This window comes from Netta rufina, assembly GCF_964035555.1.
Source record: "Netta rufina genome assembly, chromosome: Z".
Classification (NCBI taxonomy): Eukaryota; Metazoa; Chordata; class Aves; order Anseriformes; family Anatidae; genus Netta; species Netta rufina.
This window is the reverse complement of record NC_140126.1, coordinates 63,325,460-63,342,558: the sequence shown is the minus strand read 5'-3', so window position 1 is coordinate 63,342,558 and position 17,099 is coordinate 63,325,460. Positions and strand designations below refer to the sequence as shown.

The 17,099-nt window shown below is 35.9% G+C and overlaps 1 protein-coding gene across 1 annotated transcript in view; it reads left to right on the top strand.

Annotated features, from left to right (window-relative positions):
- Positions 1-17,099, top strand: part of COMMD10 (COMM domain containing 10) — a 105,122-nt gene that overhangs the window by 561 nt on the left and 87,462 nt on the right. Inside the window, exons 3-4 of the mRNA XM_084304785.1 lie at positions 1,498-1,608; positions 3,171-3,326. Coding sequence (XP_084160911.1) covers positions 1,498-1,608; positions 3,171-3,326 — 267 coding nt within the window. The remainder of the gene's footprint in view (positions 1-1,497; positions 1,609-3,170; positions 3,327-17,099) is intronic.

Here is a 17,099-nt window from a genome sequence, read left to right as displayed (position 1 = left end):
GTTTTTTTTTTTGTTTTTTTTTTGCTGGTTTCGTTCACTTCTTTCAGCGGCGTGGCAGAAGGAACGTCAGGAGTCCGTTTCGCCCCACGGTCAAAAAGTCGAGTGGAGTTTAAATCTGGTTTTGGCACAACGTGTTGCAGGGGGAAACAACAAGCAAAGTGTTAAAACGGAAATGATTTTGTTGAGGATTCCTTCCATATATATATATATATACATATATGGAAGAATGTATGTATATATATGTATATATATACATACATATAAACACATATAAATATAAATATATACATTTTTATACATATATATATGTACACCTATATATATGTACGTATAAATATATGTATTTGTTTATATGTACATATAAATATATACATATATACACAATATATATATTTATAAATAAATATATATATATTTCAGTGTCACATCTTGCATATTCCCTTATTTTATTTTTTTTTATTTAGAAAGAAATAAGAAAGCAAACACAATCTGCTTTACGTGCACATAAACACTAAAACATCACAGGTTAGAAGTAGCGCTGACAGAAAATAAAACCTTACTACAGGTCATAGCTCCGAGGCTGTAAGGGCTATTTGGGTTATTTGCTGCGATTCCTGATTTCTCCCTACCAAAATTACTAGCTTGCATGTTGCTGATAATGCAGTATGGTTTCTAATGATTGAAATAACATTTCCATTTTGATATTCTTGCTACAAACTCTAATCACTGAAGTTTTTTTCTGTAATTGCCTCATTTTGTTTATTCTGACAGCTCAATTGCTTTTTTTTGTGGAGCTTTGCAATTTTGGCTTATTAAGTGGCCTAAATATGGTGTTTTGATGTTTGTAGCATCAACTATTAGTAATTACATTTGAAAAGATGACAATATCTGCATTTAAATTACTCTTTAATTTACTGTAGTATAATAAACATAACTGCTGTATTTAAAAGTACAGCACGTTCTTAGTAATCTTCAGTAATATGGTGTGCTATAGATTGTACTGAAATCTGACTTTCAAAACAGCTTACATTAGGGCTTCATTTTCTCTATAACAGCGTAGGCATTTTTCAAAAGGAGAATCTGGAGTGGAAGAAGCCTGCATAAGTAACTACAAAACTGCTTTGCCTTCAGTTTTCTTTGGAATAGTGCGCTTCTTACTTTTCTTCTTTTTACTTGTAAAAGTTTATTGGAGACAATCTGATGTAGTCAAAAGATACGCATTTCCTTAGTAGTTCTCAAGTTAAGTAGAAAGCATTTTCTTGTGGTGTTTTTTAATTGATTGTGATAAAAGCCCACAATATCGTGTAAATCTCATATTCATTGAGATGAAACATTGTATTATGTTGTCTTTCTCTGCTGGAGAAGGGCTTTACTTTATCCATTTAGAAAAACAGGACAAATACTATGTTTATAAAAATGGGGAGAAAGCTTTTCTTTGGGCATATATGTTTATGGCGGCCAAATGGAATGTCAGCAGTAACTATTTTTGTGCTTCAGGCTGAAAGTAGCTTCAGTGAAGAGGAAGAAGAAAAACTTCAAATAGCTTTTTCGTTGGAAAAGCAGGATCTTCATCTAGTTCTTGAAACTATATCATTCATTTTGGAGCAGGTACATCATTTTTATCATTGTGAATTGTTAAATATATATTTTTTATCAGATTGTGAATTTAAAATATAGATGTGCAGCTAAAAAGTAATTTGTGAAAACATGTATCTGTAGTAAATTATGCATGTCTTGTGGGCATGATTTTACAGCTTTAGTTTGCACACTTTGCTGATCTGAATTGGACTCATTGCATTTGTGGGATGAGTTTCTAAATAAAGTAAATAAAGGCGATGGAAACCACCTCTGTATGGCTGTGAGGGAAATACTGGTAATAAGGTGTAGTCTTTCCTCTTATTTGTAGGTGAGCAGTAAAAGAGCTGTAGTTCTCGTGTCTGTATGAGTAGGTGACCGCATGATGTACAGCTAGGGGACTTTTACACAGAGGAGGTTCTCTGTTTCTGCTGTGGTTTACCACTCAGGTGGGTTGCCAAGATACGACATTTTAAATAGGTAACTTTATCTTAGAGGTTGAGACAGCCGCAGTGTCGTTGATACAATCCCATGCAAGTACAGTGAGTGCAGTCTGTGTTGGGCGTGCATACTGATGGCAATCAGGTGTGTCACGAGATGTGAATCGTCCTTTCCTGCACGTGTCAATTTAACATGAGTTAGCTTGGTTAACATATTCCACGATATTAAAAAGAGAACAAACAGACAGTGAATACATGAGAAGTTAAAAGAAACACTGGTAACATCCAGACTGGAATTTCGAAATTTCATCTCAGCCAGACAGGAGTTTACTTGTATTATTCTCTGTTCTTAATTTAATTTGTCTGCTTTAGTATAATTACTGCGGGTGAATAGAAAGAGTAGTTACGTGTTCCAGGACTTACTGTTTTTTTTGCATTTAAAAAAAAAAAAGTACTGATCAGTCCAAAGAAGATTCTCAGGTGTGATACATGTTACATGAGGACTCTATGTTCCAACTGATTTCTTTTTTTTTTTAGAATAGCTGCTTGTTCTGTCAAAGCATACATTTTTTAATAGCCTTTCCATCTATATGGACCCACAGAAATAAAGCTGCTGCATGGTTTTTGCTGTATGTGTTGATTTTTTTTTTTTTTTGAGGGGGGGAGGGGAGGAATAGAGGAGATTGGGAGGCTGATGGAGTCCTGTTTTTAAAGTGGAGGCCTGTCTATGGTATAGAATGTTTGTCACTAAAATCAATGCTCATGTGGGTGTAATTGGGAAAAGCTGTCTTTTCTTCCTGGTCACAGTTGACCTTAAAGCCTTTTTTTTTTTTCTTTTTTTTTTTCAGTGATGGCAGCTTTACCATATTTACAGTGGAGAAATATAGAGGTATACTGAGAACTAGTCTACATATACATTTTTCATAGTTTGTCTGTCTTGAGGAGACTCATTTGTAATACTGCACTTTGAGATATAATTGGGATAGTTACACTCTGCTCAGTGAAAGGGTTAATATGAACAGGGTGTTTGCAGTCCCACAGTAGAGTTGCTAATTAAAATCTTGGGTGGATATGATGGCCATCTGTGGTAGAATTTTGCTGGCACAATATTTAGAACAATACTTCAACAATAGCAGTTATTTTTCATTCAAACAGGCAGTTTATCACAATCTGAAGCCTGCTTCACTGCAACAACAGCTGCAAAGTATTCACCTGGATCAAGACAAAGCTGAAGCGTTTGCCAGTGCATGGGCAGCTGCAGGTCAAGATACAATCGAAAAGTTCAGGCAGAGGGTTTTGACCCCTCAGAAGGTAATTTATTTTTTTAATTTAAGAGAGTAAAGCTATATAGCTGTGTTTTAAAGCAAGAAGTCTAAAATACAAAATTGATGACAAGTCAAGGTGCTGAAAAACAAAACAAGAAGGGTGCTTATTAGGCAGTGGTTAAATGTGGTCAGGGTAGTGAAGTTTCATTGGATCTTTAGGTGTAAATGATCACATCTGTGAGCAGGTATAACATACGGTGATTCTTAATAAGCCTTCAGCTGCATTATGAGATGTGTATACAAAACTATCAGTGTCAGACAGGATCAAATAGTTCCACAAAACTGTTGAACTTAATTGATCTTGCTTTGCTTTTATTGTTGCTATATATCTTGCTAGTATAAAATTGAGTTTGTTACTCTATGATTTGTTTAGTGAAAAGTACATAGGAAATAAATTTGATAGATAAGGAATACATAGTACACTGACAAAATCAGAACATAGTTTGTAGCAGCAGCTTTTAAACTTTTGGGTGTAAAATGCACATTTTGGGAAGACATGTCAGTGACAAAGTCTAAAGATACACACGATTGCATTGCAGTTGATTTTTTTCCAAGTACTTAAACTTGATCATTTGGAAAACTGTGTAATTTTAGACACAAATCTTGTAGAGTTCTGCACATAAGAAAAATCTACTAACTAACCAAGAAAATGGCTGATAACACACACACCAAAAAAGAAGAGTTGCACATAATATTTTTGGCTTCTGTTTTTTTTTTTTTTTTTTTTAAATAATATTTACAATGCCAAGTATACAAGTTTCAGAGTTTAAATGGTCAGAGGTACGCTGATTATATAGGTAAGTATGACTTTCCATTTGAGAGAAGTGAGCAATCTGAAAACAAAGTGAAATTATAAGTTTGTAAGGTTTACTTCTCAGAATATAACGTGTGCTCTGAATGGGAGGTAATTCTGAAAGTACTGCACAAGAATTTTCGTGAGACAAACTATGCAGTGATCTCTATTTTGCTGCTTGGTTTTCAACAAATGAGAATCTAGTGCAAGCAACTTTGGTCATCATTTATTTGGAATTCTAGCTATGCTAGAACTTGTACCCTTCACACCTGTGGTCCTTCTGTGACTTCCTTCGGGGATGACATTTCTGTGTTTGCATCTGCAGTTTTGTGTGAGGCCTGCAACATTGAATACTTCTGGTGTGTTTTATGGCTTTGGAGACTCTTTGTGCCTTCACCACCATCTCATGTAATGGAATAACACTTTGCTAGTGCTTTACATCCCGTAGAACGTAGTTTTAAACTGTCATTTGTAATTATGCTTGCACAAAAGCAACTATAAAAATACAGTGTCATTCGCTTTTTCTTCTAACGTTATTTACATAACTAGCCTGGATTGCAAGTTGAGTATCAGCTCAAGTATGAATGTATGCCTTAAGGTATAGTTTAATTGAACTGCTTGAACATACTTTCTCAGTATGTTTTGAAAAACCTGTAAAGTCTTTATTCTGTAGACTTCAGTGTAGTGAGACTGTGAAGTTCAAGAGAGCATTTCCATAGCCAAAGGATTAAATGCACAGAACTAATTGCTACAGCACGGTATTTTTTATTTTTTTTTCTGCTAACAAGGCATGTAGGAGAAAATATTTAGGGATAATGGAAGAGGAGCTAGTGATCTCCTTATAAGACACTACAAGGTGATTCATAAGACTATGAGTGTAGTAGATGGCTGCACAAGGCTTTCATTTATTCCCCTCTGTATTCTGTAAGTAGTTGTATATTAGCACATATTTGCTATATTATCTTGGTGCACATTGAGAAATAGTGGGCCAAGTATTGTCTTAAGATATATTGTATTAGCAAACTCTATAAATTTTCATCAGTATCTCTTGAATTACTTTAAAAAAAAAAAAGTTGAAATACTGGAAAACACTTAGGGACTGATTGTTTTTTAGATTGGTTTTACAATTTAGATTTTTAGACTGATTTAGAGATTATGTTAGCTTCTTTAAAGAGGTGTATCTAATTATTAATACTCTCTGGAATGTATATATGGTTAAAACATTGTTTAAAAGACCTGGTCCCATAAATGTGCCCTCCATATATAAGTACTTTACAAACTTGTTTATGTGGCTGTGTGCAAATTCCCAGTTTGCTCACTTCTCCCACAGAAGGAATATGTATATATGGCAAAAGGAAGTGACAGTTCTCTCCTCATACTTGCCAGCAACATAATTGCAAAATAGTTGAGGCTGGCAGGGACCTCTGGAGGCCATCTGGTCCTCAGGCAAGGCTACGCAGAGCAAGCTGCCCAGGACTGTGCCCAGGACCGTGCCTAGGTGGCTTTTGAAGATCCGGAGGAGGGAGACTCCACAGCCTCTCTGGGCAACTTGTGCCAGTCTGGGCTTAGGCACCCTCACAGTAAAAAAAAAAAAAAAAAAAAAAAAAAAGCGTATCCTGATGGTCAAGAAGGGAACTTCTCGTGTTTTGGTCTGTGCCCATTGATTCTTGTCTGGGCACTGGGCATCACTGAAAAGAGCCTTGCTCTTGCAGGGAGGAGGATATTTGCACCCCCCATTTCAGGTCTTCATATATACATTGATAAGATCTCCCTAAGCCTTCTCTTCTCCAGGCTGAACAATTCCGTCTCTTAGCCTTTCCTCACAGGAGAGGTGCTCCAGTCCTTTCATCATCTTCATGGCCCTTTGCTCGATTCTCTCCAGTATGTCCATGTCTCTTATGTGCTGGGGAGCCCAGAACTGGAACCGGCACTCCTGGGTGTGCATTCACCAGTGCTGAGTAGAGAGAGGAGAACAATCATGTCCGTTCACCTGCTGGCAATGCTTTGCCTGATGCAGGCTCAGGACACCACTGGCCCTCTTTGCAGGAAGGGTGTGTTGAAGGCTCACGCTCAGCGTGGTGACCACTAGGACCCACAAACCATTTTCTGCCAAGCAGCTTTGTAGCTGCTTGCCCCCCTCCCGCCCCCAGCCTGTACTGGTGCCTGGGGTTGTTCCTTCCCAGGTACAAGACTTGTTACTTCCCCTTGTTGAATGTCAAGAGGCTTCTGCCAGCTCATCTCTCCAGCCTGTTCAGATCCCTCTGGGTGGCAGCCCGACCCTCTGGCATCTCAACCATTCCTCCCATTTTTTTGTCATCTGCTGACTTGCTGCAGATATGTTCCTCCCCTCCCCATCAGCCAGATCATTATCAAAGAAGTTAAAGTGGGACTGGATCCGGTATTGATCCCTTAGGTACACCATTAGTTACTGACCTCCAACTAGACATCACGTTACTGATAACCACTCTCAAAGCCTGGCCATTCAGGGATGTTTTGGTCTGTTTTACTGTCTCCTCATCCAGCCTGTACTTCATCAACTTCTCTGCTAAAGCGTTAGGGGAGACGTTGTTGAAAGCCTTTCTGAAGTCAAAGTAAACAATGTAACTGCTTTTACCTTGTCTACCAAGCCAGTTGTTTCACCATAAAGTCTTATCAGGTTGCTCAGGCATGACTTCCCCATTGTGGACCCATGCTGGCTACTTCAGGTCACCCTTTTTGTTCTTTATGCACCTGGTAATGGCTTCCAGGATTAGCTGTTCCATCACTTTCCCAAGGATTGAGATGTGGCTTCCTGGCCCATAGTTCCCTGATTCTTCCTTCTTGAAGATAGCATTGTTTGCTTTTTACAGGAATCTTGAATTTCTTTTTTTAATTTCTTTGGTTTTCAGACTCGCGTTTATTCACGCTCTGTTTATGGATGAAGCTGAATTCACAATGACTCTTTTTTGGTCAAATCTTGTGCCCTGTAGTTTTATTGTTGATTCAGATTCTAGGAATTTAGGAGCTACTGTATGGAATGAGAAAATCTGTTCATTGTGTCTCCTGCCTTTGGCACCTCAGCTGGAAGTGTAGCAGTAGAATACTGAAGTTAACCTATTTGATGGAAAATTATGTCTCACTTCGTGACTTAGAAGCTCTCTTACATCCCTAACACTGATTGCTTACCACTTGTGAAATATCCTGCTTAATAAACACAGAGGTTTCAGATTGTGTACTGGCAGGATTTCTGATTTTTTTACCACTTGAGTGCAATTTTGCTAAAGTGATATGTATTCATTTAAAAAAAAAAACATTATGCCTGGTAGCTATTGAATTAATTGGTATTGCTTTTTTATTATGAGAAGTAGTAAAGAATAGTGCTTTTTTGTTGTTTTTCTATAAATCTACATCATTTGATTTCTTACTCTGTCATTCTGTGGAAGTCTACTTGTAATCCTTTCTGATATGTCTCTGACATTTCTGCTGTATTTTGAAAGAAACTAATATGAATACAATATTATATGAGCTTACATAAAATATTATTGGTTTATGTAGTGGCTTTATAATATATGTTTTTCTTTCATACTAATAAAAATAGGCTTTCTGGTTGTCACTGCATATTTGGGAGGGACTTTTACTCACCTGTATAGGTGATGTGCAGGACTACATATTAAGTTTGAATTTAGAATATATGTGTATATATGTTGTACACAAGTTGGTCCAGACACAAACCATTCATTTCTACTTTTAGGCAACATAAAATGGTTATCATTTTTGGAGGTATGCTTTACACTTCAATCACTTGGAACTTTCAGATAAGCTGAAGGAATAGCTGTGGATTGAGTGATTTATGGCCAAAATTAGTGGGTAGCTCACTGTCCAGTATTATTAATTCATAATACTAAGAATTAGTTTTGCTCACCACTCTTCTGGGAGAGTAGGCTTGCATCATTTAGCTTGCAGCAGTGCTTAGCTTTGGACTTCAGACCACTAGCTGTTTGGGGAAGTAACTTCTTACAGATATTTCACTTGTATCTATGTGCTTATAGTGTTTCTCTTAAGCCAAAATTGCCTGCAAGGTGTAGTAGTCTTCTGATTTCTGGGTCTGAGAGTTCTGTGCAATAGACATATGTGATAGTGTACTGGCTGATAGCTTCATTAAGATGACAAGCCAAACTGAATTTTTTAGTACAACAGAACGATTATTTACCAGAATACTGCTTAGATGAAGAATACCAGTCTTTTCTATGACATACTGAACACTGCTTCTGATTGGTAGAAAAAATGTTATTTTTTGAACATAGGTGTTTGAATCTTTTGGTGTGGACTGCTCTGTTGTCCTGAGAGATGAATTCAAACTGTAGAGTTAAACTAAAGCTGTACTGTTTAATAGTATTTATTTTCTCACTTGATCTTTTCATTTTTATTCACTGAACTATAGTCAATCTTCAGCTGTCCAGGGTTATTAATTATGTATATTCTCCTATTGTGTTAACTGGTTCTTTGAATGTTTACTCATACCGTAGTCCCTTTATCGTGTTATTTCTGCTGGGTAATGCAATCCCAATCAGCTAGAATGATGTTATTTCTGTCAGTTTTTTTGTTTGAAGGCATTCTTAATTTGGCCCTTAGAATGAGAGTCAGTGATAAATCTGATGCAAGTCTGATCTGTTTTTTAAATCTTTGGTAATGTATCGGTTCAGAAATCAGGACACATAGATCAGGTTAAAATGTATTTTTTCCTCTCTGTGAAGAAGAGCTAGTTTTTTAGTTAACTCTGAATTCTCATGGCAATTTTCCATTGATTCATTTTCCTTTTCTCCAAAAAACAAAACAAAACAACCCCCCCAACCAAATAACAATAACAGCAAAAAAACCACCACCAACAAGAAACCCAATAAAGCCCCAAAATCACTTATGTTCTGTATAATTTTTTTTTCCTGTTACTGTGTAAATCTATCTGATTTAAAAGGTAAGTCGACCTAAATTCCTCATAGGCTTGTTGTTTTGGGAAACTGTTCATGGTATCTTTAAAATATGCATAATAAAAAATATAGTCCTATGTTGCCAAGCAGGAGAAGTTTTTTATAGTATTCAGACAGCATTACTTAATATAATGATGTGTGGGAATGCAACTAGTGAAATTACATTCCTAAAACTCTTGACAGAGCTGTCAGTTCTGTAGCTTGACTTACTGTTTGAAACCATATGGGAAAAATTCTGAAAGCAGTATTCTCAGAAACTGGTCTTGCTAAGGGGTGTATTTGTAGTGTGAATATACTAAATTCCCTCTGCTTAAATGCTGGCAAGTCTGTAGAAATATTTCTCTGAAACACATGCATCCTAAGGTTGTTACAACAAAGAATAGGAGAATTGGGGCTGTGTGCTGTGTTTTGGGGAAAAATACTTTTTGATTTTGGAAGACCTGCAAAATAAGGAGGAAAACGGCTTAAGCAGAAAGCAAATGTCTTTCAGGTTCTGTTTAATTCTTGTTTCACTAATTATTCTTACAGTGACAAAGGTCACAAGACAGTGTTGTCCCTATGGGCATTGTCACAATGAATTTTGAGCCAACCTGCATGATACAATGCCGTTACAGACAATGGCAAAGAAACACAAATGATAAAAGATGCAGTAAAGACACAATTCAATGCCTACTGAGATTCATTTCAATAGCCAGCTACAGCACAACAGAGTTGCTTTTATTATTCATAATAAAATATGGATATTCGTATTTTATTATTTATATTCCACTCAAACAATATTTTTAATAGTTTACAGTTTTTAGGTACTGCTTCTTGAGGATTTTTAGTGACTATCTTCCTATCCTTCATACCCCTTCCATTCTCTACCAAGTAAGTGTAAACAGTAAAGTTTAGAATGTACATTTTGAGAACGTTTATTGAAACATTTCTGTTTTTACAGGCAAAATAGCTCTTTTAAGGTTAGAATTGTGTGCTATGCAAATTTCATTTAGCTTCTTGTGTAATACAAACTGTAATTTTTTTCTTTAATATGCAAAAGAGCTTTTGAAATGGGAGGTTGATTCTGGTTTCCAAGCTTGAAATGACAGGTAATTACTAGCATACTTTTTGTGGCTAATAAGAATATGTATCATATCTCTAAAATCTGCCTGACTTCATCTTTCCACCACTGGATCTTGCTGTGTTCTTCCACTAGGTAAACGAGCCAGTCAGCTATCTTTTTCCATATAGGTGCTCATAGACTGGTGTACTTCTTTATTGCCTATCTGTGTTCACAAGTTCTCAGATAGCGCCAGGCAGAGTACAACAATACATTTATCTTTTCCACAAAGTGAATCTCTAAATACTATGAATTTGGAAGCTGTTTCTAATGTTTGTCATGTTTGCATTCTGTTTGCTTTTAAGCTAGGTACTTACCAGGTAAAATACAGGTAAAGATGAAAACCTCCAGTAACCTAAATTAGGGAAAAGTCTTTTGAAGTTGTTGCTGCTTAGCACTAGACTTGTACTGATTTCATGTCATATTATTTCTTTCGTTTCTTTTCTTTTGAAGTTTACTGGTACATTTTGGTGTGTATCTTTTACTTCTTAAAATTCAAAGATTAAAGAAGTGAGGGAGGGTTTTTTTGGATATTGAACTCAGAATTCTGAAGACTGTCACTTTTTCTGGCATATGTGCTACATGAGGATTGCTGAAGAGAAACGAGACTTGATCCTTTCAGGGGAAAAAAAAAAAGGAAATCAGAAGAAATTAACACCAGTAACCACCTAGGAGAGGGCCAATCTTGGATGAAGAGTCCAGTTCATTTTACACACTCAACAATTTCTTTTCCTTTTAAAATAAAATCTTCGTTTATTTTTCTGTTTTTAATATGGTAAAGTCTTAATCGTCAAATTCTCATCAGCAGTTGTTCATCCAGTAGGATGATGAATTTATAAATACAGTATACCATTAATTTTTTTATTGCCTTTTGAAATGTGGTAGAAGACGATAGAAACTTTATGAAACTTAAGTGAAAAGCCATTAACTTGCATGAAAAGCCATTAAAGCACACCTTGGTTTTGTCCTTCTGGTATCTCCTCTGCACTAACATTCTTTTACTACATTTAAGAAAAGAACCTTTGAAGGAGTTCATAGTTGAGTGCATATCATATACTGCACATTCTGAATTTGCCAGGCACCGCTTTAAAATGTCTAGTTGTTTTTGCTCACATTGATATGATAAGATGCTGTTTCTTGAATTTTATTTCTCTAGTTACCCTACATCTACTTTTAAAAGTATCTCTTACTGGCGGGTTTTCCTTTCCAAGTTGCTCATTTCTGATGTATAAATCAATTTGTTCTATTGTGTTCTCTCCTATAGCATTAGTTACTTAACTACTACAATAATAGAAGCTTAGAATTTAGAATGTTAAATTATCAATATTTATTTTGGACTTTATTAAAATAGCTTTTAAGCTAAGTGAACATTCCATTATTGATGTAATGAACTTGTAAGTAAACTGATATAATACTTCTATAGATGTACATTGGTAGAAATAGATGAGAAGAGTGTAACTGAAAAATAATGATGTTGCATTGTGTATTATTTTGTTTTCATGTGGAAAAAGCTGTATAAAAATGAGTATGTAGACCTTTTTCTTAGAGATATAAAAGACATAATCTCCTGTTCAGTAATATTTGAGTTTTCACAACTATTTGAACTGAAATGCTTCTCAAAATAAGGATTACAGTATTTGAAAATGAGTTGGGTGGGTCTACATACCAGTGGAGCATGAAACTAATTTCTACAGCCTTCCCACTTTTTCTGAAGTAGTTTGGGCCTCTGTGTTTTCCACAGAAGACTAGTATTTTCTGTGATACCCCTAGAGAATGAGTCAATAATAAGTTCTTTTTGGCTTTCTGTTCCTATTACATGTTTAAAAGGAAAAAGAAGTAACTCAGATGAAGTCAATTACACTCCTTCATCCTGACCTCAAATTAATCAGCCTGTCTCTGAGGGAAAGTAATTACAGATGCATGTAAACTACCTTGAAAGGGCTTTGTGAGGGTTGACTCAATGTAAAGAGGCTTGAATGTTAGTTATCAGCTATGGAAATCTAAAGCATTATTCTGTGCCATAGGATGTTACTCTGTAACCAAGAGCAGGAATGTCCTTACTAATCAAGTCCTTCAGCACCACTAATACCACAGAAGAAGTAGTACTATTAGAAGTACTCAGATCTTTGCCAAGACTTGAAATTTTGGAAGGAGTGTTAAGATTTATTTTGAGTTGTGCTTAAATTAGTAATTGTGTCACTAGAGGCCAATTCAACTGAACTGATTAGTGCTTTATGAACTGGATGAGTAAGATTTAGTGTCATGCTGTAATTACGTTAGTACACTTTCTTCTCCATCACAACTCTGTGATCTAGTTATTTTAAAGGGTGCTCTTACTGGTTCTTAATTCTGACTGTGGACTGCAAGCCCAGTTTGCTTTAAAATTCTCATCAAGCCATATCACTCATGTTGAAAAGCTTCTGCAAGCCCTTAGCAACTTCAGGCTAATGAAAACCTTTTGCTGTCTATAAAGGCATATGTTGTTGGGTATTTTTGTTGCTTTTTTTTTAGAAAAACAAAATCTAAACCAAAACCAACTGGCAGTGAAAAACTTCCTCTCATATAGCAGTGGAAAACAACATTAAATAGGGATCCTTCAAGTACCAACAAAATTATTGAACAATTGTATTACTTTTTTTGGTTTTCAAGCATTGCAAAATATAATGAGAGGAACCCTTTGGCAGTTCTGCAAAATGCAAGTAGCAGACTCCCAAAATTGCATATACTGGTTTGTTTATGCTTTGTTCCTTTCCTGTGCTGAGCTTTCATGAGCTCCATAAACATAAAATTACAGAACAGTGCTACAAATTCAGAATTATTTCCACATTCCCTGTGCAAATGACTTGTTACCAAATGTTAAATTTGGAATTCTGTTTTTCTCACTTTTTAAAAAACTATTCAGATGTAACTCATAATTTTGAGATGTCTTTATTGCTCTTTGCTAAATGCTAATAAGCATTTCTGTCTCTCCCTTTAGAAATGCATGCAGTCATTTGTTTATTTGAAATTCTAATAATAGATATGCCAGAAACATTAAGAAACATAATATTTCCTGTAGAAAGTTTATCTACAGTTGCTTGTTAGATCATGTTTAATGTATAATGCTGATAAATTTTATTTAGCTGTACATTCTGAATCATATGTGTGTTCTGAATATATTGCTTTTAGTCTAACAGTAACTGAAAACTATGGATGTATGTTTCACTGTTATGCAGAAATAAAGTACATATTCTGTGAAGGAACACCAAGGTGTTCTGAAAGCAGCAAAGACAGCCAAGTGAATGGAGTGCAAGAATGTGAATCATATAACTAGGTCTTCATGATATGTTAAACTTAGTTGTAGCGTGTAACAATCTGAATGTCTGGCCATTTTAAAAGCTGTGATCCCGTTGGTTTTATGTGTCCAAGCAGTGTTTCCAGGCTGTAAGTCTTGCAGATTCAGTGTTTTGTTTACTCATTGTTGCTGCTGTTTTCTCTAAAGTCAATGCCTACAACACTTTCTGTGAGACAAACAGATGCCAAATCATGGATTACGCATGAAGAAAAAATCATGGTTTGCATGGCATTATGACATCCTGTTCGCACTGTGCTGAGAAGTAAGCTGGCTGTTGCCACATCAGTGAGTTTTGATGGCAGTCCTACTGATTTTGTGTAGTTCCTGTAATGATCTGTTACGATATTGGATGACCTTCTGATAGCTTTACCTTCTAGAAATAAGTCATTTCCCGTTTCCAGTTTCCCATTTAAAATTAAAACAAAGTCCTTGTGGGTGCAGGGAATGTGATGTTGATACACTTCAAAAGCCTCAAATTGAAAAATATCCATACTTTTCTCTGCTGCAGTATCTACTGAGCCTTTAAATATCTTTTCCCTCTCCACCCTTAAAAATACTAGGCCCTGCTCCAGAAGTTTAGAACAGCTAAAATGGAAAGTATTGGAAAAGATGTTTTAGGTGCTTATGCATTCTCTGAATTTCTATTTCCACTTTAAGTTCTCCCTTTTTTTTTTTCCCCTCAATTCTTCAACCTAGTTTATTTTCTCAAATTAAGTTCTATACTTTTTTTTTTTTTTTTTTTTTTTTAATTTCAATGTGAGTTTGTTTCTCAGTCACTTTGGTTGTGTTCTCAGTCCTGAAATTGCAGCCCTACAGCATGCCTCTTCTGGACATCCAGCCTGCCCTTGCTCTCAAAGCCATTAACTCTGATAGACTGGCTCGTGCATAGTTAAGATGTTTTGTCCTTGATATTCTTAGCCTAAATTCTTTTGCCAAAGAACACTTACTTGTTTTCTCATTAAGTAGTGTACGATAAATAATAATAAATAATACATCTATTAATCATTGAGAAAGGAAAAGTATCTTCATTTTTGATAACCAGTGTATAAACGTGTAATACTTATCTGATTACTTGAATTTCTCCTTGTTTTCATTTTAATTTGCGGTAAAGTATGTGGGCAGTCAAAAGTGAAAGTGGAGGAATGTGGTGAAAATATGTGGGAGAGAAATAATAGTATGTAAAGACATAAAGTGATGAGGGAAATGGTCGATCCTGTTGATGTTTTTCTTGGCTTTGCAAAATTATCTTTTGGTTGGAGATCGTGATTACAGTTCGCGTCAGGGAAGCTCTGAAAAGATCAGATCCTCTTATATTATGAGAACTGATGGCTTGCTGGTGTGAATCTGCCTCCAGGGCAGGTATAGATGGCCACAGAGAATCAATATGTTTGTAGGGAGGGCACGGTTTGTTTAGCAGTGTAACATCTTTTTTTGTGGCCCCTGGGCACTGGAAGGAACAGAGTTGTGTGTAAGTTCAGAAGCCCAGGCAGAACAAAATGGAAATGGAAGCATCCTCGTGTTTTTGTTGCTCTGAGTCATTTGCAGTAGGATTCACAGAGCAGATATGAAGGGCTTTCGTATGTGTTTATTATTGGTTTTATTAACTATACACTTTTTTTTCTTTCCTTGTTTTCCAGCCTGCACCTGTTTTTTGTTTTCTAAACATAACTCTAAGCTTAAATAAGTGTCAATGAAAACTTACAGAGCTAAACAGTACATTTTCAACAGTGATTATTGTTGCAGTGGCAAGGTAGCTTAAATATATCCAAACTACTGATAAGAAAACGTAGAAAGAAGCTAAAGGACTACAGTAATGAGAGCCGTAGCTTTATTTTCATGCTAGTTCTGGAGAAGTACCTCCCTTCCAATAAATGCTTCTCACATAATGTAAGTGCCAATGTTATCAAAGGTTCTGGCACTATATAGTCTCTTCCAATGTTTTATTTTCTGTAGCAAGTATCATGTTAGAACTGAAAATAATTTACAGTCCTTTAATCTTTTGAAGAACTTGGCCCTAAAATATTTACCACTTCATGTCTTTCAAAGGCTGTGCCTTGACACAAATACCATGCAGCAACATGTCACCACTCTCAAAAGGTTAATTGATATTTCAGAATGTTGAATGTCTGTGTAAACATGACCACAGCCAAATACATGTTCTGTTTTTCTTTCAAGAACATAAATAGGCAGACTATTTTGAAGCCTTAGGCGGCATGCTATCCATTAATCAAAAGTCATTCTCATACAACTATATTTAGAACAGAAAAGACACATGGAACACACACAAAAAGTAATTTTAAGGTAAAGCAATAATGAAAAAAGAGCTATTGCTGCTGTACAGCTATGAACTCCTACCACAATGCTGCCACGTATCTTGTGTTTCTTCTGAGCCTTCTACAATATTCCTTGATAGATGTGTATTAAAAGTGAAATAGAAGACATAAATCTGAATTTCCTTACTACTGATGGCGTGTTTTTCATGCTACATACAGTACACTGTTTAACAGCTTTAAAAAAGTCCTAAAAATCAGTCTTCCTCAGATATTGTCCTTGCCTCTAGTGGCAATGTTTTATAATCCTGGATAAGCTGCTTGCCTCTCTAAGCCTTGGTTTCTGTATTACTATAATAAAGTGTTTAAGTAAGTGATAGAAAGTCCTTTCTAAATAGCGGAGTGCTAGGCTTGAACTTCGGTGACGAGCTATCACATTCCAGAGCTCGCTCACTCTCTCCATGCTTGGCCGTAGTGTAGTGGTTTGATGGATGCAGGTGGTTTTATCAAAATAGCTAGTATTTTTTTCTGTTGCCTGGTTTGGACTGCTCCCATAGTTCATTTGTGTCCTTCTCTATTAACCGTTATCAATATTGATAGGGTTCCTGAACTGAATTTTTCCTTCCACTTGATACTAAAACTTAGAGTAAGGCAAGATGCTGAGGTCTTGTTGTTCCTGAGAGGACCAGAGTTTATTTCTTTATTTACTTCATTGAAGTTTGTGGTGAGAAAAAGGTGTGGTGAGAAAAAGGTTTTCCATCTGTGCCATTAGCATAATTTCCTGGTGTATTTAGGAAAATTACAGATACTGGCTAGCTCAGGGTCCTTGTGTATTTGTCAGTGCTTTTAATGACTGACATAAGCACTTCCTCAGATATAACCATGCTTTTGGATTGAGCTGTACTTTTGAGTGGGATGAGTGCCTTAGTATTTCGATCAACCAATAGAAGTTCAGAAGCAATCAAAACAGAAAATTGGGTTAGAAAACTAATCTGTTTTTAGGATTTATAAAGTTTATCTTTTAAAGCATCATTAATTAGTTCATAAGCTTTGGGTATAGTTACTGAAGCTCCACCTACCACAAAATGACCTAGACCAGATTTACAGTGTTTTAACTATGCCTGTATGTGTTATAAGCGTGGTTTTCCTTGATTAAATTATTATTATTATTTTGTAACCACAGAATGAAGGCTGAATAGGCAATGCACAATATAAATGGTACAGTTACAGTAAGTTTAGGATGTTCTGTCTTTGGGCCGTTCCCATGAAAGATGCTCCCACCATACACTCCCTGTCCCA